This window comes from Exophiala viscosa (genome assembly GCF_022695815.1).
Source record: "Exophiala viscosa unplaced genomic scaffold EDD37scaffold_8, whole genome shotgun sequence".
NCBI lineage: Eukaryota > Fungi > Ascomycota > Eurotiomycetes > Chaetothyriales > Herpotrichiellaceae > Exophiala > Exophiala viscosa.
In genome coordinates this window covers 193,521-220,481 of record NW_026944360.1, presented here as the reverse complement: position 1 = coordinate 220,481, position 26,961 = coordinate 193,521, and the positions used below count along the sequence as shown (strand labels likewise).

General features: G+C 51.2%; 11 protein-coding genes across 11 annotated transcripts; 3 read left to right on the top strand and 8 right to left on the bottom strand.

The window, feature by feature from the left end:
* Positions 1–133: 133 nt before the first annotated feature.
* Positions 134–1,903, bottom strand: EDD37DRAFT_566753 (molybdopterin biosynthesis protein MoeB; the record flags this gene model as incomplete). Its single annotated transcript, XM_062814109.1, has 3 exons — positions 134–333; positions 724–956; positions 996–1,903. The coding sequence occupies 3 exons, from the start codon at positions 1,901–1,903 to the stop codon at positions 134–136; spliced, it is 1,341 nt and encodes a 446-aa protein (XP_062668222.1).
* Positions 1,904–2,091: 188 nt separating this feature from the next.
* On the bottom strand, positions 2,092–3,960 carry EDD37DRAFT_634774 (glycerol-3-phosphate dehydrogenase). Its single transcript, XM_062816868.1, has 2 exons — positions 3,571–3,960; positions 2,092–3,524 (listed from the first exon to the last, which is right to left on the bottom strand). Exons 1-2 carry the CDS (start codon positions 3,756–3,758, stop codon positions 2,312–2,314), a joined length of 1,401 nt encoding a protein of 466 aa, XP_062668221.1. The 5' UTR covers positions 3,759–3,960; the 3' UTR covers positions 2,092–2,311.
* A 260-nt stretch (positions 3,961–4,220) lies between these two features.
* On the bottom strand, positions 4,221–7,751 carry EDD37DRAFT_683031 (uncharacterized protein; the record flags this gene model as incomplete). Its single annotated transcript, XM_062819825.1, has 6 exons — positions 4,221–5,119; positions 5,215–5,959; positions 6,013–6,209; positions 6,268–6,535; positions 6,582–7,554; positions 7,637–7,751. 6 exons carry the CDS (start codon positions 7,749–7,751, stop codon positions 4,316–4,318), a joined length of 3,102 nt encoding a protein of 1,033 aa, XP_062668220.1. The 3' UTR covers positions 4,221–4,315.
* A 2,446-nt stretch (positions 7,752–10,197) lies between these two features.
* EDD37DRAFT_634766 (uncharacterized protein) lies at positions 10,198–11,385 on the top strand. Its single transcript, XM_062816867.1, has one exon. The coding sequence runs from the start codon at positions 10,495–10,497 to the stop codon at positions 11,137–11,139; it is 645 nt and encodes a 214-aa protein (XP_062668219.1). The 5' UTR covers positions 10,198–10,494; the 3' UTR covers positions 11,140–11,385.
* A 129-nt stretch (positions 11,386–11,514) lies between these two features.
* On the bottom strand, positions 11,515–12,668 carry EDD37DRAFT_610757 (alpha-ketoglutarate-dependent 2,4-dichlorophenoxyacetate dioxygenase; the record flags this gene model as incomplete). Its single annotated transcript, XM_062815240.1, has 2 exons — positions 11,515–12,429; positions 12,525–12,668. The coding sequence occupies 2 exons, from the start codon at positions 12,666–12,668 to the stop codon at positions 11,515–11,517; spliced, it is 1,059 nt and encodes a 352-aa protein (XP_062668218.1).
* A 553-nt stretch (positions 12,669–13,221) lies between these two features.
* EDD37DRAFT_469502 (glucanase) lies at positions 13,222–14,829 on the bottom strand. The gene is made up of 2 exons (XM_062813082.1): positions 14,623–14,829; positions 13,222–14,570 (listed from the first exon to the last, which is right to left on the bottom strand). Exons 1-2 carry the CDS (start codon positions 14,718–14,720, stop codon positions 13,250–13,252), a joined length of 1,419 nt encoding a protein of 472 aa, XP_062668217.1. The 5' UTR covers positions 14,721–14,829; the 3' UTR covers positions 13,222–13,249.
* A 271-nt stretch (positions 14,830–15,100) lies between these two features.
* On the bottom strand, positions 15,101–17,318 carry EDD37DRAFT_634757 (high-affinity nicotinic acid transporter-like protein). The gene is made up of 7 exons (XM_062816866.1): positions 16,875–17,318; positions 16,742–16,823; positions 16,351–16,693; positions 16,058–16,306; positions 15,852–16,005; positions 15,572–15,790; positions 15,101–15,459 (listed from the first exon to the last, which is right to left on the bottom strand). Exons 1-7 carry the CDS (start codon positions 17,088–17,090, stop codon positions 15,247–15,249), a joined length of 1,476 nt encoding a protein of 491 aa, XP_062668216.1. The 5' UTR covers positions 17,091–17,318; the 3' UTR covers positions 15,101–15,246.
* A 590-nt stretch (positions 17,319–17,908) lies between these two features.
* On the top strand, positions 17,909–20,154 carry EDD37DRAFT_658610 (proline utilization trans-activator; the record flags this gene model as incomplete). Its single annotated transcript, XM_062818992.1, has 4 exons — positions 17,909–18,111; positions 18,156–18,232; positions 18,293–19,588; positions 19,640–20,154. The coding sequence occupies 4 exons, from the start codon at positions 17,909–17,911 to the stop codon at positions 20,152–20,154; spliced, it is 2,091 nt and encodes a 696-aa protein (XP_062668215.1).
* EDD37DRAFT_469374 (uncharacterized protein) lies at positions 20,064–21,463 on the bottom strand. The gene has a single exon (XM_062813079.1). The coding sequence runs from the start codon at positions 21,184–21,186 to the stop codon at positions 20,248–20,250; it is 939 nt and encodes a 312-aa protein (XP_062668214.1). The 5' UTR covers positions 21,187–21,463; the 3' UTR covers positions 20,064–20,247.
* EDD37DRAFT_469389 (Hydantoinase B/oxoprolinase-domain-containing protein) lies at positions 21,464–25,758 on the top strand. The gene has a single exon (XM_062813080.1). It carries the CDS (start codon positions 21,741–21,743, stop codon positions 25,590–25,592), a length of 3,852 nt encoding a protein of 1,283 aa, XP_062668213.1. The 5' UTR covers positions 21,464–21,740; the 3' UTR covers positions 25,593–25,758.
* Positions 25,690–26,521, bottom strand: EDD37DRAFT_469462 (uncharacterized protein). Its single transcript, XM_062813081.1, has 2 exons — positions 25,977–26,521; positions 25,690–25,916 (listed from the first exon to the last, which is right to left on the bottom strand). Exons 1-2 carry the CDS (start codon positions 26,169–26,171, stop codon positions 25,788–25,790), a joined length of 324 nt encoding a protein of 107 aa, XP_062668212.1. The 5' UTR covers positions 26,172–26,521; the 3' UTR covers positions 25,690–25,787.
* Between the last annotated feature and the right edge of the window lie 440 nt (positions 26,522–26,961).

The window sequence follows — 26,961 nt, the reverse complement described above, 5'->3', positions numbered from 1 at the left end:
TGACCATGGCAGACCCGTTTTCTTGCAATGGACGATGGATATAATACAGTATAGAACGTGCTCTTGGGTATCAACCATTCGGAAATAAAATCTGTCGCTTAACATGCAATGCACGGTGAGTGTTCGAACAAGCTCACGAAGTTGAGACCGCAAACTTCTCCATCGCAAGAAACCCGCCTTTGACATCGCCTATCCAGCCCCATTTCGACATTGATTCTGACCCATTGTCGGCCCTGACTCGCTCGATCAATTTCTGCGCAGCAATCTGGCTGTCATTCCCGCGCTGGCAGACAAAGTACACCGGTATGGAACCTCGTTCCTGCTCTGTGCCATCTCGTGGCTGCATCTCTTGTGGTGGTGCCGGAAAGTCACTCGCACTCTGCCTGGTCACCGGTATATGAGTCTCTGGATTGAGCATTCCACGGTCTGGGTCGACACTCTCAGACACAGAATTATGTGTTTCCTGGTTAACCATGCCGCCTTCTGTGACTGTAGAGTTGTGGATGGCGCTGTTCGTCCAAGGGATATGAGCTTCTGAATTCACCCTCCCTGCGTTGGGGCGGACACTATCCTCGACCGACCTTTGGGGTTGCTCTGGCTTTAATTGTCCGTTGACTGGCCCACCGGCCTCATCCACAGAGATATGTGTCTCATCATTGAGCATCCCTCCATCTGGTCCCATTGTCGAAGCAGGGCCTTGCATATTAAGGCCAGCCCACCCACCTCGAAGCCTCTCCAATTCGTCAAACGCGCCACCTCCCAATCTTAGAATCTTGGATATAGGGATATTCACACTTCCGTCTACCTTAGTCCCAAGCTCATACTCATGCTCCTCGCGTACATCGACCACGAGTCCTGGTTTACCACCACGCAGAAGATCCGCTGCATCAATCCGCCTCTCATCATCAAGAACCTTGACATCCTCCACCACCCCACAAAATGCCTGGTAGTCCAGTCTGCCCTGCGCAATGATCTCAGCTGTGATCTTACTCAACCCCTTCTTCGCCAACGCCTCACCGTCGCCGCACGCCAGACAATCTCTCCGCCGTCCTCTAAGCGTAATAGTCCGGAATATACCTTTCGGATCAGCCGCGTAGGTATTGTACAACAGCATCGTATGCGGAGTTGGTGCCTTTCCTTCATTCCGCTTCTGCTCCTGCTCGTGACCTGCACCACCAACAAGGTGCCCTCCCCGTGCAATAATCTTGATCGCCTCACCCGCCATCAACGTGCCAATCGTGCCGACCACCGGCCCTAGGATTCCAATCTCACTACACCCACGAACCATCTCTGGCGGTGGTGGGCGCGGGAACACACATCGATAACAGGGGCCCTTGTCGGCCGTAGGCGGCGAGTTCAGCACGATCAGGCTTCCCTCTCCACGTTGCGCTGCTCCACTGACGAGAACTTTACCCGACGCCACACACGCATCTGATACCAGATACCGCGTCGCTGGGTTATCGCTGCAATCGAGAACAATGTCGTAATCCTTGACGACACCCAGAATATTCTCAGCGGTCGCTCGCGTCTCGTACAACACGAACTCGATCGTAGAATTGATTTCGTGACACCGCGCTGCTGCGGACTTCACTTTAGATAGACCTTGTCGTGCAGCGGACTCCGTATGTGCGATTTGACGGTGGAGGTTGCCCAGCTCGACCGTGTCACCGTCCATGAGACCCAATCTGCCGACGCCCGCACCGGCGAGGTACAATGCTGCGGGACATCCTAGACCGCCTAGGCCGATGATCAGGACTTTGGATTGAAGTAGATGATTCTGGCCACTGAGGCGAAGTTGAGGGACGAGGAGTTGGCGGTTGTATCTGCTTGATGCTAGCGCAGGGGCCGGGATCAGAGATGCAGTCGTGACACGAGATGGCGATATTGTCAGATAGGTGCTCATGGTCTCTTGTGCTGAAGTGGCTGACATCTCTGGTATTGAGGCATGCAAGGATTTTAAATCTAAGGGAACAACATACTTCAACTTTGACTTGCGCGGAGGCTGGGGATTAACTTAGGCCTCTAGCAATGATACGCTATACAATATACAAAGACAGCAGTGAGGGAGACAAAATATATGTCATGATAAGTGCTGATTCAATCAATATCAATCGCTAGGCATAGTCATTGATTCTGTCTTTGTCTCTCCCGTCTCCAGTTTTTCTCGCTTAGTCATCAGTCTGTCGTTCCTCAACCTGGGTATCATGTTGTGATGTCTACGAAACGTCGTCTCAATCTCTATGGCTTGCCAAACTCTATCCATGCATCGTGGCGAGTGTGTCCGAGGATATAGCCGGCGCAGATGTCTCGCTTAGCCAGAATCCTCAGGTTCGATCAGGTCAGGAAGATCCTCCGCCTTGCCACGACCTTGAAGGATGTTGTGTACGGCAGTAAGTAGTGGAAAGTCTTTTTCCGCATTCTGGCTCTTGAGGAAAGTAGCGACCTCGTGCGCTGTCATGGCTCCTTGTAGTTTCTGACCATTGAGTTCCCTGGCCTCAATCTCTTCTATCGATTTTCCTTCCTGGATACTCAATTTGGCGCAACGATGATTTCGACCTCCCGAACACGTCGTGATCAGATCTGCAACACCGGCTGATTCCACAGTGAATGTGTCTGGCTGGACAGTGTTGGGGAAGAACCTGTTTCCAAATTCTCTCATCTCCAGTAGACCGACTCGCATAATTGCGGCTTTAGCGTTGTCACCCCAGCCTAGACCATCGACCCACCCAGCAGCTACCGCGACGATGTTCTTGAGAGCACCACCAAGCGAAACGCCTGCAACGTCGGAAACGACACGGACATGGAAATATCGACGGTGAAACAGTCTCTTGATCGTGTCATGGTCGATTGGCTGGTATTCTGAAGGTAGGGGATGAAGTCTCACTTTTGACGGCTTGCCGGAGACGTCCTTGTGGGCTAACTTGGTCAAGTCTACATGACTCGAAGCTGGACTAGGGCCTTGCGATGTGGCAGGCGTAGGCGCTCTTGAGTCCATTGGTGGAGGATCGTACGCAATCGTGGTTTCCGAGAATTTCTCTTCGGCAACCTCTTTTGCAATGTTGGCACCTGATAGAGCACCGCAATATATGCCCAGCTCTTCGCCAATCGTCTCCGAGAACAAGCTGATGGACGATTCCTTGACGTTGACTCCTTTTATGCAGGAGATGCCTCGGGCAAAAGGTTGAATATGACCCCGTAGCTGTTTGCAAAGGTTTAGGATAAATTGGTGAGGGAGGTTGAAAACGAGGATGGAGGAGTTCTTGACGGCGTCTGTCAGGGAAGGATTGGCGACGAGGTTGTGAGGTAGATCAATGCCAGGGAGGTATTTGACATTCTCATGGAAGGTGTTGATGAGTGTGGTGAGCTTCTGTGGTCCTTTGCACAGCTCGTTCGACTCGTCGTAGTGTTTGGACTTCTTGTCCACCTCCTCGTCTTCCTCATACACCCACATCTGGACATCTCGTTCGAAGAGGTCGGTGTGTTCGGCGGTGTTTTCTGCGACCATTTTGCCAATGGTTGAACCCCTGGTAAAGTCAGTCTGAGCAGGCCCTCAAGTGTAATGGGACGTACCAATTGCCAGAACCTATTATCGTAACCTTGTGCTTCTTTGCGAAAGGTGTTAGAGCTGACATCTTGGCTCGTACCGCGTCCATGCTGGCGGTCGGTTGAGTGGTCTGGTGCAGACAGGCGCGAGACCAAAGAGGAATAGACAAGGTCGAGGGACGTAGAGAAAGTCTTGCGCAGCAAGGCAGAAGCATCTAAAGGAGGAAGCAATGACAAGGGCAAGCGGAAGAGAATTGGCGAGTGTCACTAAACACCCCAAAAGGATCTTTTGGGTCAAAATGTTGAATGCGTCCGCGTGACGTTAATGCAGGTACGAGATACCCGTCGTAAGAAGGAAATGAACGTCAATGCCCCAAAAATCAAGGCTAGACTCGGTTTTCCCGCATCGCTTTTCCTTTCCCCCCTAAAGGAAATCCCGAGGCATCCCTGTTGCCCTTACGTGAGAGCTATGTCATTAGTTGATCTAGGCGATCTTCACGTGCTTATCGATAACGAAAACTTGGGGGTAGCAGAGAGGTACAGATCGACAACCACTGTTCCGAGGTTCAATGTTGTTGGACCCATTCATTCTATGGGTGCGTTGAGCATGTGCAAAAGGTGATTAAGCACCATTGCCCCCTACACGACGCGTCTAAGAAGAGACCCGCCAAGTGCGTGGGACATCGTTCTGTGACACTGATGCTACAGCAATCATCTACTGCCAGCTGCAGTGGGCATCGGGCGCTGAAACTCCGAGTCACAAACCCCTTCGTCAATTGCTGGTCTTTGACTTCTTCAACCCAAATCTCGACGACATCTTCTTTGTACCCATGGCTTTCATGCTTTTTGACAGAAGACTGTCGGTCTTCACCCTTTCTATGCCATCATCTTTGAGCAACGATGAGCTGTCGAGCGCTCCAGATTCCACGTGGCCACTGATTGTCTGCGTCATGCTGGTTGTCTCATCCGAACTCAGTAAGTCATCAATCGTTGTTGTGGTATCGGAGGCGCTAGACAGCTGCATTCCTGCCTTCTTCCCGGAAGATCGAAGTGGTACTGTCGCTCCAGCTGGTACTTCGGCTGGTAGTTCTACGGCGGTCGCACTCTTCTCCGCCGGCAGTTCGACTGGAGACGCTACTGGCCTCGATCCACCGTCCAGCTCCAAAATCTCCCGTCCACCAATCTCTGGAGATAGAGGCGTGAGGTCTGGCTGCATGGAGTCTCGCTTGTTAAATCGGTTTTTGTAGATGATATCCTCCAGACCAGGTCTCAATTTACCAAGCTGGATCCCAGCATTCACTTTGCGTAATGGGATCAATTTATTGACTTCCTCATGGACGTGCTTCTGCAGCAGCATTTCTTTGCCACCAAATGTCGTGGTCATCGCCGACGTGTAATATATGGCGGCATCCTCGATCTGTTTGACAGAGACGTACTTGCCGCGATACCGAAAAGACCGTTCAAGGATCAGGATCATGTCGCAGGCGCACTTGAACAACATTCGTGCCGTGGGCTGCGCGGCCAAAATACACGACGTCAAGCCGAGAAGACCTCCGATGCCCATGGTTGCGACCATCTACAAACCGTCAGAAAAATTATGTCGATGAACACTGAGATACAGCAAAAGACTCGTGCTTCAATGGCACCGTCTCGCACCAAAAGGATACTTACGAGACCGGCAGTGACCGTACCAACGGCCAGGAACTCTATCAAAGTAATGGTCATGAAGGCTTTCAAGTGCGAAAAAACGACTCTTGTCATGATTTCCTCGACGGCCTCTGGTAATGCCTTGGGAAATCCAAAGCATTGCAGAACGTGTTCGCAAAGGATCCGGGCCACAGTTGGTGTCCCTACGAGCCCCGACATCGGTAGTGGGACCATCGCTGTACGGACCGCGTGCGTGGCCAGACGCATGCATTCTGTGATGGCTGAGTCAATCTTCTGTTCGACATCGACCACTTGTGCCGCGACAGCGAAGACACGAACCCTGTCATCGACTATTAGCTCAAGTGTAGAGTGCAGAAGCTTTCGTATGCCTTGAGTATCGTCTGTGACATCCAACATTAGCGTGTCTGGTATGACGAATTTGGGGACTGGGAGTAATGACCGACCTTTCGAAACACAACAAAAGCCATCAGCCTTGTAATGTTTGATTCGTGACAATTCATCACGGAGGGCCATGAACTGCTCATCTGCCAATCGATTTGCCTCGTCGTTGGCCAGACGACTCGACTCTGAATAGTTGCCATTCTCTTCCATAAATTTCTCCAGGAGCTGGATCTTGCGAAATGCAATCAATTTGTCTTTCTTGGTTCCAACAACGAAGACCGGCACATTACACGAGTACTGTGCAATAGTATCGAACGTTCGCTTATCAGCTTCTTCAATGCGACTGACATCTGAATCGACGCAAAACCTGTTCGCATCCAAAGTAAGCAAAGGCGACGTCGTAAAAGCACTACCACCTACCATATAACATGGAGCGCTTCACCGGGATCCTTCTGGTATGCGCGATGCCGTAAGAATTTGGCGATCAAATCCAACTCGTTCTCGCTTCCCGCTTGCCACCCTCGTGAGTCGTGAATCAATAAGCCAGGATGGTTCGGTGATGCGAAGGCTTGGTTAATGTCATGTTCGCCCTGTGAGTAGGATTGGGATTCTTCGGTCTGTGAGACAATCAGTAAAGCAAATACCTGATACGAGTATACCAGAGGGACAACATACCAGTTCGACGCCGAAGACCTTGTTGATCAAGGTAGACTTTCCAACGCCAGTCTTGCCGCATACTAGGATACGAAAGGCTTTCACGCCACTAGCCTGCAACTGCATGCCTTCTAGCCATGGTGGAATTCCTCCCTCGGGATCGTGAACATTCTGATCACGATAGTTGGCGAGGCTCTTCTTCAGTGACTTAAAGCGAGATTGTTCGTAGAAGCGAGGATATCTGTCGAGAAGACAGAAACCGAGGGATGGATGATCGTCCCATAGCTCCCTGTTAGGACGTCAGCCGGGCTCGATTGCCTGCGAGAATAGCCCACATACCATTCGTGCAATATCCAACCAAGCCACTCTTTGACTCGAAGACAGTCCGGTGGCTGTTGTAAAGCACGTTGGAAGGGGTTATTTGAATACCATGGACGTGATCCTCCTCGGCACTACTACCGTGAACTGTTTGAAGATCGAACAAACTGACTTCGATACCATTGTTATGTTTGACCTGCCACTCGGCTTCGTCATCTCCTCCCAATTTTGGCGCATCGCCCGAGTACTGCGGGAAAACTAAAGACAAGACATTTCCCTTGTCGATCAGTGCCTCTTTTTCGTTCCATTGTATAACAAGTCCGGCTCGTATACTTTCGACTAGAATCCATTGCAGTGCGTAGAGGGAGAGGCCGTCGTGGTCAGTGCCGCCTCCCAGGTCTTTGTGTGAGCCAAGGAACCAGGCTTGAATCAAGGTGCGTCCCTGAAGGTCGGCTGAAATCTTCGGAATCTCGACGAACTCGGGACTCAACTGAGAGCGCGACTCATTCAGAGCAAGTGCATGGCGCATGTGATGAATTGAGCTCACCAGAGACAGGTCGTGCTTGTGTCCTTCCGTCGTGTACCTGACAGTGTCGAATGCACCCACGAACCGGATCTGGACAGAGAGCGTCGAGTGCGATCTGAGAAACTCAATAATCTTCGGACCATTTCGGTTGTCTTCATCATGGCGTGCTTTGTAAACATCCAGACAACTCTGGTATAGCTTTTCAAAGTATCTCACGGAGGTCCGTTTCGGCAAATGTAAGATGTCGAGAAGGCCGGCCACGGCGCGCACAATGAACGCCCCGCGACCAAAGCCATAAAGGAATAACTCGTCCCTGGGCTCCTCGAGAACCTCGCATACCTCTTTCACAATGTCATGGATTTGCTGTTCAAAGTAAGGCTGCGCCCGAGTCTTCAACCTGTCCAGTATCTTTGGGCCATCTTCGGTAGCGCGATAGTACCTCACGATCTGCTCGACGACCTTGCCTTGTCTATCGTAGCAGACTCCGTCCGATATAATGCTTTGCAGCCGGAAGATGCTGCTGCGATTTCTGTCGCCTTCACTCACGGTCAATTGCAATCTGAATCTCGCGCAGAATGGTCGCACCTGAAGTTGCGCCCCCCTCAGACTCTTCTGCGTCAACACACACGATCAACCGCTTCACATGAGTCCTTTCGGACATTGTGGGAGCGGAAAGCACAGAGCATTGGGAGCAATGAACGGGAGTGAATGTTGTAAATGTTAGATCGGCAAATAACAACCTTGGGCGCCGAAGGGCACAGCATCAGGCGTCCCATCTTCGTATAAACTCCTGCCTTGTCCAGCTTGAGGATGCAGCGCGACGTGGGATGCCCCATAAAAGATGCGATTGGCCAAGACATCGAATCGCGACATCATCTTGCCGGCTCCTTGTCTGATCCTGCCCAAAAGGTTTAGGTCGACAACATGTTGTAGATGAGTGATCACAGGGATTGGCTAGTTGCGTCTTCTCGCGATGCAGGCGTGACAGACGATCGCCTACCACTTGTCCGTACCTTGTTAGCTCCATTGGGTCATGGGAGCGAGCCATGGAAGTGACGGTTGGGGTGCTTCGTAAATATACTGATTAGAGTGACATGCAACCCGCAAACAATGATCTCTCCGTCGGGACGGACTCGTGTAAGCTAAGCCAGCCTAATGTGATGATCCTGCTGGGTAGCCAGAATTTCAGGGAATGTTTCAGTTTTCGAAACAAGCGAGATATCTCTCAATATCCGTCGATCTGAACAACGCCGACCTCGGCTCTCCCCCTTTGGGCCTGTCTTTTACCTAACCTAACTCAACAGCTCTTCTGGTCATGGTATATTCAAAGACTTCGACCTACGCAATACTTGCCTTTCACGATATTTGAAGTTGCCAATCTTGCAATAACCTTGCCTTGATGTAGCGAGTCGAAATATCAGCCTAACAAACTCGAGAAAGAGCAGGCCTCATTGTGTCGGCCTTCCAAGCCCAAATGCATCAGAAATGATAGCATTGTTACCTCGGTGGTCGCTGGTAGAGGCCAGATGAATGAACAGGAGTCGAAAAGCACCTTCCGACGAATAACCTTCAACGACTGGCAATGAGCACATTGTCAGCGGTAACGACGCAGGACATGACTGCTGGCTTGCGCGTGCCTACTGAAGAACCCCAAGGTAGCTTTTGATCAAGTGCGGCAACAGCAACTCGGACTACACCATTCCTGACGAGCAAGCTCCACATGCTGGACTGTCGCGATCTCACACTCCCCGTAAACCCACAAGGGATCGGCAGGGATACGCTATGTGCTTTGCATGCGGCGAACCACATTCCTGATCATCTCATCCCTTGACCACGACTGGAATCCCCGATCTATGCCAATAGTATCGAACGTGCTCTTCGAATTTGCCTTTGCTCTTCAGACTCCTTCTTGGATATCAAGGTTGGCGGCATTGCACTTGCTCGTGAGTCGATCAATCAACAATTGTGCGACACTATCATGATTCTGTATGCAACGGATACAATGCCCGATATCGAGATCCACGCAGCATCCATTCAACATTCGCAGCGTTGAGACTGTCCATCTCTGTTCCTCTCGACCGATATGCTAGAGAAAAGCCCTTTACCTCCAGGGTGTCAAACAGCGCGAGCTCCCTGCAGCCAACGATTTAGGTACGAACGCTTGAGTGCATCGCCCTGCAACGTACGAGACGGACAGCAGGAGTTCTGCTTTGGGGGCCGCTGACGAGCGCATTAGTCACCGTCAAACATACTGTGTGTTCACAGGGTTCAATCGAGATGCCATTGTCTACAGCAGTCCGTTTGCCTGTTGAGGTGGACAATACCGTGGGATCACTGAATGTGTTCGAGGGTAAGCGAATAGACCTCCATTCACGATATCGACTATCACGCCAGTCACGGGTCAAAGGGTCATACAAGATGTTACCATGAAAGCTGCGGTCCATGCTGGTCCACGTTGTACCCGTTTGCCAGGTCATGGTATTCCACCATTAGGACAGTGTAAGCGGTGGTCTTGCAACTCGGGAGACATGTCACCCCATCAGCAAGAGCTGTTGACAACGTGGGATCACTGCCTGCTTCTCATATCCCGCCCTTCACTCTCTAGATGTCTCTGTTTGCAGCTCATTTTTAAACACAGCTGTCTCGATGCTTCATCCTCATAATGCTGTCAATCTTCCATCCAGAAGTACCAGTCTATGAAGCTCTCTCCAACTACCACGATCATCAACCTTGTTCGGTGCTCACCTGCAACCACAGGTTTCTCGAGCTTCTTTGCCGACAACATTCTGATCTAAGCATACCAGTACACAGCACGCCCCGCCTAAATCTGCGAGTTACTGATTCAAGGTCAGTAACAATCGAGTCGAGACCGCTATCGCCTGCAACTCCATGTCCATCTTTACCATCCCTATGCCTCTCGAACCCCTGTCTTGGCTTTAGCCTCTTAAGATCAGCAAGCTGACCTAGCGTACCAATGGTCCACAGCTGCTATGGAACGTACCGTCAGAGCCTTTGATTTTCAAGAGGCTTTTGCAGACCTACCATTTCAGCTCGACGACACGCCTTGGATACCGCCCCCTGGTATATCACTTCTTATCAGCCTCGACTCTGCGGTGTCCCTGAAAGTCATCGACTACTTGGACTTCTGGGATATTTCAAGCCTTCGAGCAACATCTCGGTACTTCCGGACGTTACCCAAGCCCAGGCAAATCCACCGTGTACTGGTGGAGTTCGACAAAGAATTCGAGCAGTGTAGGCATCTACTCTTTACTTTTGACAGCCAGATCTCTTCTCGGATCCTTCAAGGTCTCGCAGAGACTCATCACCCTGACGGCAGAGTTATCGAGACCGACAATCGTCTGAGTCCTAATTACTTGAATAAGTACAGGGTTCTAGGAGACTGGATGGTGTCGACAAAAACACTGGGCATCCCAAGCTGCCATGCATTGGTGGCTGTGAAGAAACGACTATCCCTATCTCTGACCCGATGTGACGAGTGCCTACTCCTCAAAGAGGCAGAGCAATTCGACCTCAGCCAATTCGGAACGGGTGGGACGATGTACGAACTTCTACGAAGCCTCGACTGGGTCACTTTCAGACAGTCGTTTGGCCCGCATCTGCCGGTGAAGGAACCCGAGAGAAGAGTATGTCTGCCGTGCCGTTTTCGAACCACCAGAGAAGCTCAAGAGATAGGCTGGATACGGGAAATCTATGAGCCTCACTGGCAGATCATTTGTTCTGGGTGCTCGAGGAGGGAGTTCTTTCTGAACTCACAACACACTCCTCCGACAGTCTGTGATTGCACTGGAGATCACGCATGTTGGGAGACACCTCATGTCCTTGAAGCCTTTGGTGTCTATGCTCAGACTGGAAGAATGTTGTCAGGAAAGCTCTGTACTCGATGCTTTGTGAACGCCAATGCCAAATGGTTCGCGCGCAAGCAGCAATTGAAGGCCGAGATTGCCGAAAGAGAACGCGAACTGTGGTCGATGGACAAAGAAGACGAAGGTGACGAGGAGGGCTGCGCTATTGGCGGACAATATTGGTGATTTCTGTTGAGCTTCCTCTCGGTCATCGACCTTGACTTGGATTTGGAGCATTTCAGTTCACTTCAGCGGCACATACGATTCTGATAAAGGACATGCACACTGGAAAGCGTGCAGGACCTAATTTGGAACGATTTACAGCAGGCAACGATGTTGTATGCTGGTCTGAATCAAGCAAGCTGTCAGCATGGGGTGTCGTGTAATGTGAATGTGTGTCTGGCACAGATAGGTGGTGATCTCTGGTAACAGCGCCGCATTCCAGACTATCGAATTGGTATTCGGTTTATTGAGATGTGATGGCTGAAATGTACATAACATAAGACTAACACAACCATGACTCTTTGCATAGAATCACCTCGCCTATCCATGACAACATGCCTAGCCCTGGACTTTAGTCACCCCGGCCGACTTCGTCGCCGCATGATTGACAATCCACTTCGCAGTGTCGGGTTCCACCTCATTCAAACCCCACGCCGTACTGCTAACATCGTGCACCGTCGTCCTCCGCAGATCCCGTCTGTACTTGCCCTCGAAAGCACCACCATTAGCCTTATGCAACGTGCACCGGTTGTCCCAAATGATCATGTCGGATGGGTTCTTCCACTCGACGCTGACTGTGTTCTTCTTCTGCGTGACATGCTCGAGCAGGGTCTTCATCAGCTGGTCCGACTTCTCCTTGGACACACCCTCGATGTGGTGCGAGTGCGCAGCAATGTAGATGTTGCGCCGACCGCTGGGTTCATGAATCTGGACTAGTCGGTGGCGCGCCATCTTACCCTGGTTCGTCGGATCGAGGTCCTTGAAGAATTCCGGGGAACCGAGTTTGCGGGACTGTGCGACGGAGTGGTGCACCACGTAATCGTTCTCCAGGAGTTCTTGTTGCAGCGCTGGATCCAGCTCGTCCCAGGCTGTTCGCGAATCGGCGAAATCGGTGTTGCCACCGTTGCCGGGGGGCGGGATCTCCACGGCTCGCAGAAGAGAGAAGCTGGCGCGCCGTGGATTGAAGGATGAGTCAACGTGGAAGAGAGCGTTGCCCTGAGGAATAGTGAGCGGCTTGTTAGTAACGATATGCGGAGACATACCTTTCCATAGTGTGCTCGCGGGCTGTTTGGGTCGAGCACGCTGCCTTGGTCGTCGATGTTGCCCGCAGCGAAAAGCTCGTAGTGCCCGTACCGTGGTTTGCGGCCGTCGGTCATGTACCGTTTTCATCGTATCGAGGTCGCCTATGCGGTAAGAGAATTGGATGTGGTTGGCGTCATCGAGGCCGGTATTGCGAAACATGCAGAAGCCGTGCTATAGTACGAGAAGACCATGTTAATCGAGATCATTCTCCAAGGACGCGATGGTAGAATGTAGAGCATGGGAGATGTGGCTGGCTGGAGACATACTTTAGCCATGGCCGCGAGGATCTCATTGAATTGTCCATCGGACAGGTGGTGAAAGTTGACCCCTTCCACTTCGGCGCCAAACGTTGGATGGAGTGGTTTGACCGTGATGGTCTTGAACTCTGGTTCCTCAATGTAGCTTCCCATCCTGTTGCCGTGTGCTTGGTTATGGTTCAGTTAGTGATGTTTATTGTGGCGAGGACACGAAAAGTTCAAAACTTTTAGGGATGAAGTTCGTTAGACCCATGCCTCTGACAGGCGACTATGCAGCCGAGCAACGTCCTCTGACCCTCTTCGCCTCATCATGAGCGGGACTTGCCTCGGATGCAGAGCGTGAAGATGGGGCGTGGGGCGCTGATCATTCGAAGGTGGAGGACCCCCAGGGTTAGGGAAGGTTCACGGAGTCGGGGCAAATATGACCAAAGTATCCGCAAATTTTATGTTATCCCTCGGGTCTGATAAATGCGAACTTCAGGTGGTTCAACCTGACTTGTCATTGCATCGTCCTCGGGGCATGGGCAAGTCCTCTTGTGAAACATGTCATGGCTGGACCAAGCATGCATGCGAGGTGGAGAGACATTGTCATATGGGAGCAGTTGAGGTCTGGGGAAAGAGGGGTTCCCTAAGCTGCGAGGCTGACCGGCAAGTTGCCGGACTTTGGCCACTGTCATGAACAACATGTCAGAAAAGTCGAGGGGCCTGATCAGATTTGTTTTCCTATAGCGGCCTCAATGAGCCTTCGAGGCAACCGAAGCATAGTCAGACATGATCTTGTTCAGACCTTCTCTCTGAAGACAGTTTTCAAAGCTGAAGCTCTTTGCCAACTCCTTCAAGGCAGCCTCATCTTTGTCGCGAAACAGCTCGGCAAATTCCTGACGAAACGTCTCAGCCAGGAAAGTCTGAAGCACTGCTCGCTCAATGTGTCTTGCCGTATTCCATGTGGACGGATACACGTTCTTGGCCGTTGGAGAGACCGAATCAACCCACTTGATGAGCGGCTGCATAACGTCTTCTACCTCTTTCGACGGATACGTTCCCCAAGCATCCAGTTGCAGTTGCTTCTTCTTTTCACGCATAGGCTCAACCAGTTTGTTCCAAGCAGAATCTGGCGAAGTATACACCATACCCTGCAGACCGACATCTTTGAACAGCCATATCGACCACGGAATCTGGAAGCGATCATAAATTTGCAGTTGCTCACCTAACAAGTTGTATCGGTCCTGGTTGATCGCGTCGGCGTTTTCGTCCCATTTAGGATTGGCATAGACTGGACCAAACTCGCCATTCCAAATGGGGGTCTTGTGCTCGCGCTGAAATTCTGACTTTCGAAGGAACTGTGCCTCCAGCCTCTCCTTTTGTTCGGAAGTGCCCTTGTACGGTCTTCCGGTCGGAAAGCCCATCATGCTGTAGTCATGAAGAGAGTAGACACAGTTGGGCAACACAGTGTCAAACCCTTTCCACTCCGCTGCGAAGGTGTTTCCATCGAGCCATAAAATATGGTCGGGGTCAACAGCGCGTATCGCTTTCTCAAATCTGGCATAGAAGGCTGGTAATCGTACGTGCTTAGGATCACAAGGTTCATTGATGGGATTGTAGCCGGCGATCCAAGGATTGTCTTTATATCGTCGAGCAAACTGCTCCCAGAGCCAAACCGTCCTGTCTTGATGATCCTTATAATCCCAGAACGCAGCATAGCTTGTGGTGTTATCAGAGTGCCACCCAGGACCTTGTCCACCGGGCACCGTATGCATGTCGAGGATGGTGTAAATCCCCTCTTGGGCACAAAGGTCGATGACTCGATCAAGATGCTTGAACCCGCCCTCCTTGAGTACACGAGGATTCATGTCGTCTTCGAAATGACGGTAGTTGAACGGGATTCGAATGCAGTTGAGTCCTAGGGACTTGAAGAACTTCGCGTCTGCTTCAGTGAAGAAGTAGTATAACCAGCGGTCGAAGAAGAAGTCGTAGTTCTTTTCGCCCATGACCTCCAGCATGGCAGCACGAATACTTGATTCATGACCGGGATAGCCAGTGATGAAGTTCTCCATACTGCGTGGGGTTAAAATTGAGGGTGCAAGATGATGAGAATGGTGATACATACTTGAGCCATCCTCCTATAGCAGCACCTCGCAATATGACAGGCTTACCCTTGCTGTCCACGACTTGCGTGTCTTTGACTTTCAATATCCCAGTCGCCATTGCACCACGCTTAAAACACTTCAGTTATGATGGTTGACGACAGCAAGGTTCCCCTTTGGCAGAATCAAGCAACTTTTGTCATTGAGGCAATCTTGCCATTGCTTCTTTCGAGGTTTTTGCAGTGAAGCCCACCGTCATGGCCATTTAGGCTAAATGATCAGCAGGGTGTTTCCGGTACTCCATGACAGATAGAAAGGCCCGGGCTATAGGCGTCCTTCTTAGGTGAGGGGAACGGCGTTATCGGCAGAGGTGTCCGACTCAGCCGAGCTGCATCTTCGGATTCGAGGAGAATTATAAGTTTGTTGTACCAGAAAGTCGATGAAGAAAAAACCGAGTTTGAAAACGGAAAAAAGCCCCCTGATTGACGTACTGAATTTCAGGTCGCGTCATCAATGCCTCGACGTAGCTAGAAAGTGACGCGCGTTTTGAGGCTCAATACTCCCCCGGAATTCTTGCCTGTTATTTTGACCTTTGACAAGGTTCTCAAACCATGAGGTATCTTCTTGTCCAACCATAGCAGAAATGTCTACAAATGATACTTGAAGTCGAGCTCCCTATCTCCTGTCTTGTACTTGCGCGTGTCTGGGATCTCTCCTCTCGCAATCTTCTCCTTCCTCGTGTTCCACCATTTGATATAAAACATCTTCACCACAATCAGTACTTGAGCAAGACACAGCGCCCCCAGTGAAAAGCTATGGCCAAGCTTGTATGGTGACGTCCTGTATATTTGACCAGCGACCTGTTGTTCGCAGAATTGTCAGCACAGAGGACTTAGGAGCTATTGGAGCATTGAGAAGCCACGCTGATAGGTCTGCACGTGAGGAACAATTCGAGACGGAGGCGAGACTTACAATCCCTGCAGTATTCGCGATTGTCTGCTGGAACCCAATCGTGGTCGCTCGCCGATAGTGTGGAGCAACGTTCACGTTGATCCACGTAACGTTCATTCCAGGACCGTTGTACACAGCCACAGCGCAGAGGAACGTCGCGAAATACCGAACTCCATCAGTCGAGACCGTAAGGAGCACAATGTATCCCACTATTCCAAAAATGTTGGCAAAGAGAATAAACTGCGTTCGAGGGACGTCAGCAACAAATCACCTCTTCGGCCAGAAATGTCTCTTCACTTACCGGAGATCGCATCCTGAGTCTGTCCGATGCCACGGCGGCGGCCAAGAAAGCAATGGCGCCAAAGATGTAGACTGGGATGGTGAGATAATTGCTTTGTAGGGTATTATAGTGTGCAGCTTTCAGAATTGCCGGTAAGAACGTGCTGAACCCGTATCTGGAATGAGTGTTTAGCATAGCCTTGCGGTGACCTGGAATATACCACTTACAGCAAAATGTCCTGGCAGAACTGTATGGCTCCGCTCAAATAAAGCTTGGGGTCTTTGAAGGCAATCCGGACCTCCTGCCAGTCGAGTTCATCGCTGCCCATGTACTGGATTCTTTGTTCATTGCGAATCCTCATCATGTGCTTTTGCTCGTCACTCAAGAACCATGCTTCTGCAGGATTGGTGGGCAGACCGAACCAAACCGCAACTGCAATGAGCATAGAAAAAATCCCTTCAATAATGTATACCCAGCTGCGAAGGTCAGCATCGTTGGTCAACCTGAAAGGCTTACTCACCGCCATCCCGCATATCCAGCAACTCCGTCCATCTGGAGTAATGCATAGGCCAGCAGCCCTCCAAAAGCACCAGACAAGGCGGTACAGCTGAAGAGGTACGCGACCCTCTTTGCTTGTTCTTCTCTTCGCCATATCATGGTTATATAGAGTGTCAGAGACGGGAACAATCCAGCCTCACAGGCCCCAAGCACGAGACGACTAGCATATAATCCGCCAACACTGTGAATGAATCCGGAGAAGATTGTGGTCAAAGACCAGATCACGGAAAGTGTGGTCAACAGGACGCGCGGTGTAAGCTTTTTGAGGGCAATCGCGAACGGAGTCTCAAACGTCACGTAAGTCGCTGTGAGTCTGTCAGCTCGCTGCGTGGGCTTTCTGTGGCTCCACTGACCATAAAAAATTGAAACTGCTGTCGAGAATTGCTGAGCAGATGCGCCAATATCCTCCGGCATTCCAGCAACTTTCACATTGCCCTAGTATTGGGTTATTGTTCTGCCCCAAGAGATCTGAGTGTTGCCACGTACAATGTTTGACCGGTCAAGAAAGCAGGACAGGTACACCAGCATGATTATGGGAACGAAAAACAGGTCCAATTTAGCCAGGAGAATCTTTTCTTTGGCGGGATCAATCTGGGGCTCGACAATCCCGACCTGCTTGAGGGCGGTTGCTGGCCCATGACCGTCGTTGGGGGTACCAATGGCTTTCTCATCCAAAGCCTGCTGCTTGGATATGTCGTCCATATTGACAAGGTCGATGATTTGGAGACGTAAACAGGAAGAGGAATTTGCGTAAAGAGGTTGGAACCTGCTGATGAAAATCCATGGTAGACCGATACCCACCTACCTCTCTTATATGATTTCTGGAGATAACTAGGACAACGCTCATTCCATCAAATGTCATTGTTTGACCACATTGGTAGCCATCGGGATGGGGGACCCGAGATAAACAGGGGTTTGTTGATAAGAAGGTCTCATTGAGTTGCATTGGCCGTCGGGAAGCTTCCGCCTATCAAAGACCGAGGTATAACTAAGTCCTTGTCATGTGACTGATTGTGTCTATCAATTTACGTTTGCGCGGAGCTGTGCGACTTCAACCTTTGTACATTGGTTAATCGCCAATCGATTGTCGCCTCAGCCACTACGATCAGCCTAACAGCAGGACCAGCATCTGACTGCCTTACCACTTCTCTCCGGGTCGTTCTCGCGACAGAGTTTAGTGGCCTGCCTGGTTTCGCAGCGCTCTTCCATCAAGGCCACATCCAACGCCTTTGATGCGCTGCCCGCAAACATTGCTCTGGGTAGAAGTCCGCCTCTCACCGGTTCAGGCTAAAGATCACGGCCTTATCGCGCGTGACCTGGAATTAAGTTGATTCGGGAGCTCGTCCCCTAAACCGCCTCATTCGGCCTCCCACGACATTCAGCTCGGTCGTTGAGTTCCTTCCAACCAACAACATGGCGAGCGAAGACCCGAAATTGCGACACTGACCATGGTTGTCTGTCCGAGCTCCATCCTAGGTCCATTACACAGTCCACCTTCGACTCTGGCATGAGTATGCAAGATGCAGTCCACCAGCATTCAAGGCAGCAGAGAGCGAAGGCCTTCTTATGACACCCCAAAACGTTCAGCACTCGCCTGCAATCGCTGCCGAGGGAGGAAGACGAAATGTAAAGGAAACCCGCCCTTGAAATGTCCAGCTTGTGTGGAGGTCGGCGCCGAATGCACATATACGGAAACTGAAAAACGCATCCCGGTTCCTGAAAGGTGCGTTCAACTTCGAGTCCTTGACGTTAGAGAGAGACTGATAGGCATAGCGTCCTCCTAGACCTTCAAGCACGCGCACAAGCAGCTGATCAATGTAAGGCCTCCTGCACCAAGTTCTCTTGTGAAAGCATGCGAATCCACACATATACGCGAAGTTGGTGCTGGTCCTGACAATGTGCAGTTATCGGATCCAGGCAGAATAGCACCGCTTCGCCTGCAACAACCGAAGATGACCAACCGAGAGAAGATGACGACTGGTGGTACAAAGGCATGGACACTTTACTCCTCAGCCGTTCAGGAGAACATCGCTACGTCGGCACAGCATCTTCAACATACCTTGCTCAAAAGCTGAATCCAACCACGGACACGAACTTGGCCTGGGACGTCCACCCAATGTACAAAGACCCATCATCTCTACAACGGCCGCAGAAGCCTATAATGCCGCAGCTCCCTCCTTACGAATTTGCCAAGAGTCTATATGGAGCACAATATATCTACATTGGGACAATATTCTCATTCTTGCCACCAGACATCTTCGAGAAAAGGCTGCAACAGGCGTATTCTCGTCCTCCGGACCTGATGAATCGAGAAGAATGTCTTGCGTATTGCCAGATACTGCTCATTTTTGCATATGGGCAGATGTATTCGGTCAACCAGTGGTCAGGTAATGACGGACCTCCAGGTTTTCAATACTTCAAGCATGCACTATGGCTTCTTCCAGATATACACCAAGAAGGCTCCATCCTCTTCGTCGAGGTCTTGAGTCTCATTGCTCCCTATATGCAAAATCTGAACCGAAAAGACGCCGCTTTCCTGTACATTGGGTTGGCCATAAGAATGGCTATTTCACTGGGACTACATCAAGAAGTGGACGATCCTATGATGGACGTTGCGGAACGAGAACACCGCAGAAGAGTATGGTGGTCAGTATACAGCATGGATCGCATCATCTCAGTCAAATCCGGCAATCCGATCTCAATTCACGATGAAGATATTGACGTGGCATGGCCAAGTCCGATCCCTGGAATTGACTCCAACCTGTCCCCGCCTCGAGTATTGGCACACTATACGCAATTGTCCCGCATATTGGGTAAGATCGGAGAAGGTATCTACAGAAAGAAGCACAAAACCGGCACGAATCTGCTGGCCTCGGTGCAGAGTATCATGAACGACCTGTCTGCATGGTTGAGCAAGATACCGGCTGAATTGAGGATCGACTTTTCTGCCTTGGACCGGCCCCTTTCCCGTGAAGGCATCTCGACATTCCTCCACTATTATCAATGCATCAATATGACGACCCGGCCAATGTTGCTCTATGTCTGCCAAAGAAGACTCCAAGCACTTGCTACAGGGAATGCTCCTTCCGACTGGAAAGAAGGATTGTCGCCAAATGTCGTCACCATAATCGAGACGTCTATCAGAGCTGCCCGGGCGAGTACATTGGTCATGAACGCGGCGGCAAGTCAACACTTGTTTGGTAAGTTGGTATCTTGTTTGTGAACTTGGAAGTGGTTGCTGACATACCTAGCGACTTATGGCTTCATGGATGGAGAGCATGCCTTCTCAGCCACACTGACATTGGTGATGGTCAATGTTGCATTTCCCCACAGTGAAAAGGACGCAACAGCCATGGAAACCGCCCTTTCAGTCCTCCAAGGCATGGCTGCAAAGGGCAATGAATACATTGAAGCACGTCTATCGCTATTGATGAATCTTCGGTCAAATATCGGACCACGAGCATCGCCTTACCCACCAAACGTGCCCACATCTGTCATGTCGAGTAGCGCGCAGGCATCGAGTATGTGCAATCCCTATAATACGATGACACTACCCCTGGACGTCCCTTCGCAACCTCTGGGTAATGCCTTACAATTCGACAATAGTTTTCAACCATTACAAGATATTTCTTTCAATTTTGACATAGAGGAAGACCCGAAATTCTGGGAGGAGTTGTCTGGCAATTTGGATATCGACGTGGACATGAACACTGGCTGGATTGAGAATGCCCTACGTCATGAAGCATATCACAACGCTGGACTCTGACGCTGGGACACCGAAGACACATAACTTCGTCTGGGCATGATGCAGAGGTCCTGTGCAATGGTCTCAATGCGGAGCCAGAGATACGAAATTCCATTAATGTTGAAGTATGTCCCGATCTCTCACATCCAAAACAAGCATGTAGCCGGGAGCATGTCCAAAAACTGTGCCTTCGAGGCCAGCTCTCTGGACGGCTTCTTGTGGTGTGACACCACATCCCCAGAACACAGGGACGAGTTCTTTGTCACCACTGCCTTCTCCGGGGCACAACTCGGTACCACTTGGATTGACTGGGGCCTCGCCATAGTCGGGCAAGCTGATGTTCTTGATTCCGAGGCGGGCCACAGCTTCCCAACCCCAGTCAATGGGTTCGCCATGAGTCGCAACATATGGACGGGTAATGTCTCGTACTTTCTCGATGTCTCTCTTTCGATACGGCCTCATTGATACAATATATGTGGCGTCCATGAAAACGCCGGCTGGGCAGAGCGGTAAACTTGTTCGGTACATAGGAGCATTCCTCCCGTGTGCCGTGTGCGTAGGCATCAGGCCTGCGGCGGTAAGGGCGGTCTCAAAACTGAAGGAACAACCAATGACGAAGCAAACGTGATCTTCAGTCCATTTATCTTCGATGTTCAGACAGTGAGAGGTCTTCAGAACGCCATCCTGATAGACCATGTATTTTGGACAATCATGACGGAGGTCGACGTTTGCTGCGATATCCGTGCCTTCCACACCAGGGATCCAAGATCGCAGAGCATCCCAGCTTCCAACGGCCGCAGACTCCGCAAGTAGCGGACATGGCACGGGGTTTCTTTGACAAAGAATACGGAAGTCTGAAGCATATTTGGACGGAAGGATGATCAGATTTGCCTGAATGTAGGTAGGTGCTGCACCGGAAGTCTGTTTGGTGTAGGCTGCTGAGCGCGCAGAGAGACGGATGCTTTCGCCTGTCTCTCGAGTCGCCGAGTCCGCATCTGGACGCTTTTTCGAGGCCGTCACACCCAGCGTTTCATGGATGGCAGTGGGTGCCATGACTGAAAGCTAGATTAAGGCAGTCCGCGTTTGGCCTTGTACCTGTGTCAAATGAAATGTGATATGATGCACGACAGATGATTGTCTGCCTCTTCAAGCAACAATTGGGAATGGAAGTTCGTCGAGTACCCATGCGGAGTACTTCGATGCCGCGAGGCCTGCAATATGTCAAGGCAACCAATGAAGGCCTATCGCACTTCTCCGGGGACGGGTCACAATCGCGACAGTGGGAGCACGTCAGACGACAGCGATCGACAGCCGACGCTAGGGAGCCTCTCCCGATTCAAATAACCCTCACATTTCGGGTTCCACATGCCTAGCCTCAAAACCTATCTTTCTCGTTGTCGTGGTCGACTTGTATGTCGCTCAAAGAGACCGGACACCGATGCCTGTTCCCTTCGAACGATAGCATAAGCAATTGTTAGCTGGCATATTACAAGTGAAGATGTCGGCCTTCTCTCCACCCGCCATGTCGATGAAGGAGCTATATGAGATGCCATCCCCGCCGGTATGGATGGTAGCCTGCCCGAATTCATCTTTTCACCGCAACAGCCATGGCAGGAGACTCAAAAATCAGAGTATCCATTGATCGAGGTGGCACCTTTACTGATGTTCACGCTTCGGTGCCTGGAAAGTCAGATATCATCTTGAAGCTTCTATCAGTCGATCCTGCCAACTATCAAGATGCCCCTACTGAAGGTATTCGCCGTGTTCTCGAATTGGCGACTGGGGAGAACTTCCCTAGGGGCAAGCCTCTCAGCTTGAAGCACATTGAGCGACTCCGAATGGGTACGACAGTTGCGACAAATGCACTCCTCGAAAGAAAAGGTGCAAAGTCTGCGTTGGTCACCACGAAAGGCTTCGGAGACTTGTTGCAAATCGGAAATCAATCCAGGCCCAAGATATTTGACCTATCCGCTGCAAAGCCTGGAGTTCTGTATGACAAGGTCGTCGAAGTCGACGAGCGTATTATTCCATGCCCTCAAGATAGCCGATCGTACCGATACCCTCAATGCCGCCTAGTACAAGGCACGACCGGCGAGCACTTCCGGGTGCTTAGGGAGCTTAACACAGAAGAAGTTGGTGATCAGCTTCAGCAGCTTTGGGACGACGGTTTCCGATCAATTGCCGTGGCACTATTGCATTCCTATGCATACCCTGAGCACGAAGTGAAAATTGGCCAACTTGCCCTATCTATGGGATTCTCGGTCGCATTATCAGCACGTCTACAGCCCATGATCAAGGTCGTACCCCGAGGTATGTCGGCATCAGCGGACGCGTACCTGACACCTGTGATCAAAAGTTACATTGACTCTATCGATGCGAACTTTGAGGGTGGACTCGACAATTCACAAGGCTGTCGGTTCGAGTTCATGCAGTCTGACGGTGGATTGGTTGACTTCCGAAACTTCAGTGGACTGAAAGCCATTCTCTCTGGACCAGCCGCAGGAGTGGTTGGATTTGCTGCGACAAGCTGGGACGAGAATGAACGAGTCCCGGTCATAGGCTTTGATATGGGTGGTACCTCGACCGATGTATGCCGGTTCGGTGGGGATTTCGAACACGTTTTCGGAGCCACTATTGCTGGCGTTTCGATTCAGTCACCTCAGCTTGATATCAACACAGTCGCTGCTGGTGGCGGATCTATACTTTCTTGGCGCAACGGTCTCTTCTTGGTAGGGCCTGAGTCGGCCTCGGCTCACCCAGGTCCTGCTTGCTATCGAAAAGGTGGCCCTCTTACCGTCACGGATGCGAACTTGTTCCTTGGCCGTCTACTCCCTGAATATTTCCCAAAGATCTTCGGACCTCATGAAAATGAGCCCCTCGATCGGGATGTCACTGCCAGCAAGTTCCAAGCGCTCACTAATGCCATCAACGACGAACAGACCCAGAAAGGTCGAGCTCAATTTACTGCAGAAGAGGTGGCGTCGGGATTTCTGAAGGTTGCCGATGAGTCTATGGCGCGCCCTGTGCGCAATCTGACTGAGGCTCGCGGATTTGAGACCTCGTCGCACTATCTTGCATCGTTCGGCGGTGCTGGTGGACAACATGCTTGCTCAGTCGCTGCGACCTTGGGGATCTCCCGCATCATTATCCACAAATATTCGTCGGTGCTATCTGCTTACGGACTTGCGCTGGCAGACGTGGTCAAGGAAGCTCAGGAGCCTGTCTCAGTCGAGTATATCTCATCTCAATCACGCTTACGCAAGAAATTTGAAGGCTTGATTGCCCAATCGACAACGGATCTTATTGCTCAAGGCTTCCAACTGGACCAGATTCGTCATCAACTCTACCTCAACATGCGCTACGAAGGCTCAGATACTAACCTGATGATCGTCAAGCCGGAAGACACCTGGGATTTCGCTGCAGAATTTAAGGAGAGGCATCGCCGGGAATTTGGATTCACCTTTGAGAAGCCGCTCCTTGTGGATGATGTTCGTGTTCGTTCAACTGCATCCTCGAATGGACATGCTGAGAAGAGCCCAGCCAAGCAGCTCAAAGATGCTAGTATGAAAGCAATTCAACAGTCTCCTCAGGAAATCAACCAAGTCTATTTCGAGTCGACAGGCTATGTCGATACACCGGTATATCTGCTCAAAAGCATCGAAAAGAGCACCCAAGTCAGTGGCCCGGCAATCATCATCGATGAGACGCAGACAATTGTGGTGGCACCCAATGCGCTCGCAAGCGTTTTGGAAACGTGCATCGTGCTTGACTTGGAGGGCGGGAACTCTCGACAACGACAATCATCCATCGCTGCGCAGTCTACCAATGACATACCGATCGATCCTGTTCGGTTGTCGATCTTCGGGCACAGGTTTATGTCCATCGCCGAACAGATGGGCAGAACCTTACAAAAGACCTCCGTGTCGACAAACATCAAAGAGCGTCTTGACTTTTCTTGTGCACTGTTTTCACCTGATGGGGGCCTCGTGGCCAACGCTCCACACGTGCCAGTCCATTTGGGGTCTATGCAATTTGCAGTACGATATCAGCATGATCGCTGGAAAGGACAGTTGAAAGACGGCGACGTCCTCGTATCGAATCACCCAAGCTGCGGCGGCACTCACCTTCCTGATATCACTGTTATTACGCCTGTTTTCGATCGTCCGGAAGGATCCGAGATCGTTTTCTACGTTGCGTCCAGAGGTCACCATGCGGACATCGGTGGTCTGCTGCCCGGATCTATGCCTCCAAAATCCACGGAACTATGGCAAGAAGGTGCCGCTATTGAGGCTGACAAGATCGTCAAGGACGGTGTCTTCGACGAGGCAAGGATGACGGAACTCCTGCTCCACGAACCCAGCAAGTACGAAGGCTGCTCGGGAACGAGGTGTCTCGATGATAACCTGTCGGATCTCAAGGCCCAGATCGCAGCAAACACTCGTGGCATTCAACTCATCCAGAACCTGATTGCCGAGTATGGTCTTACGTGTGTCCAGGCGTACATGTACGCCATCCAAGTCACCGCCGAAACAGCTGTTCGCAATCTTCTTCGCGAGATGCACGCCCGTTTCGGTGGTCAAGCTTTGGAAGCGGTCGACTACATGGATGATGGCACACCAATCAAGCTCAGAATCCAGACCGATAAAGAGACTGGCTTAGCTACATTCGACTTTGAAGGCACGGGCCCGGAAGTCTACGGCAACACCAATGCGCCTGTGGCCATCACGCACTCGGCAATCATATATTGCCTTCGATGTATGATCAACTCCGACATCCCTCTCAACCAAGGCTGTCTGGCTCCCATTACCATCAAAGTCCCACCTCGGTCTCTACTTTCTCCGTCCCGCACTGCCGCCGTCGTCGGTGGGAATGTGCTCACGTCCCAGCGCATCACTGACGTCGTGTTCAAAGCGTTCCGCGCCTGTGCCGCGTCACAGGGCGACACCAATAACCTCACTTTCGGGACGGGCGGAAAGTCCGAAGCTGATGGCACACACGTGAATGGGTTTGGATACTACGAAACCATTGCCGGCGGAGCAGGAGCAGGGCCTACCTGGAATGGCCAGAGTGGTGTGCACACGCACATGACGAACACGTGCATTACCGACCCGGAGATTCTGGAGAAGAGATACCCTTGTATCTTGCGACAGTTCTCGATACGGCATGGTTCAGGCGGTGTAGGGGCACGACCTGGTGGTGATGGCGTTGTGCGGGAGATCGAGTTCCTTGAGCCTGTACAGTGTTCGATCCTGAGTGAGCGGAGGGTACACAGACCTTATGGCATGGAGGGCGGAGGGCCTGCGAAAGAGGGTCTGAATCTGTGGGTCACCGTGGATGAAGAGACGGGGGAGGAGAGGAGAGTGAATCTGGGTGGGAAGAATACGGTCAAGACTAAGAGAGGGGATCGCGTCGTGATCATGACGCCTGGCGGTGGTGCTTGGGGAGCGAAGGAGAACTGAACCAAGTCACCTTCGAATTCGTCTACTCATCAGGGTAGGTATATTTTGTGTATCAAGACATGTTACTTCTTGGAGTCCACCTCATGGCTCATATATTGGTTAGAGATATGAAATATTGTGTGTTCTTGCATCATGTTCTGCCACTGGCTATGTTCTTCCGCTGCTCTTGGCCATAGTTCATCTGCATTTGTGTGCTTACTTTTGTCCCACGACCTCACCGCCCAGAAAGACGGGCTGCTTGTTCGAGAAATTCGTGATGTCGCCGAAAACTGGCCCGGCTTCCTCGGAGGTCAGGGCGGCCTTGAGATGGTCGGCTTCGTCCCACTGTCCCGGTCATGTTAGAGTGAAGCGTCGTGGCAGTGGGCAAAGAAGAGAGATGCTTACAATCAAAGTGCATCCGGTGCAGTAAGGAGGTTTAGCCCCGTCATCGCCGGGCTTGTACTCGGTCACTTGGTACCCTTTGAGGCCGTGCTTGCCGAACTTCTCCATAACAAGCGGCATGTGCTTGTTTAGGTAGTAGTCCATGTCGAACTTGGTGTCGGCTTCATTGGGGTAGAGAACTGTTGCGTGGACTGTCATTGTCGCGGTGTTGGACTGGGTTGACTTGCTCGTTGTGCTTGCTGTCGTGTTTGTACTTTCTGTGTCTTGTGTGGTACGGCTAAGGAAGAAGAGGGAGTGGAAGGTCGCAGATGGACCAGTGAGTGGCTATATGTACATCGAGTACTCGTACTAGAGGGCACTTTCTTGTTGTCTCCCCGCCAGTCGGTGCGGGGCAGACAGAGTTTCAGGTCCGGGAATTGGCCTTGGAAGGATCAGCTTTCCAGCTGGTTGGAGCTCCTCTTCCCACTACGGGCCGCGGCATTGACTCGCCGAGAACGACGTCAAATCCGGTTCATGAGGCCTGGCAGGCTGGAGAAAAGGATGATCCCAAACTGGTAGGCGTTTTACCTAGCTGAAGCCTGAACGCTCGACTAGGCTCATTCCACTCACTACCTAGGTAAGTACTGTAAGCGCTGTTTGTCGACGGGTAGCTTGTACTTGACAGTCTGAATGTGACCTCTCTGTCAGCTGTTCAGCCAGCCTAAGCTCATAAACCCTCGGTCTATCTTTCGTCAGCTTGATGCGGCCGGATTATGCGCAGCAGCCTCAAATATCATCCTCAAATGGCGAAGACATGTACCGAGAAAGATACTCCGACCGGAGAGCTCATCATGATGGTGCTCACCTCTGTCTGCCGAGACTCACCGTGAGATTGTTGAGGGTTGTTTGACATCATCGGTTTTGCTTTTGAACGACTATACTCGGTAGAGAAACCTCGCTAACCTGTACGTACCCATGTCATGTTCAAGTGTTCTATCATTATCTTCCT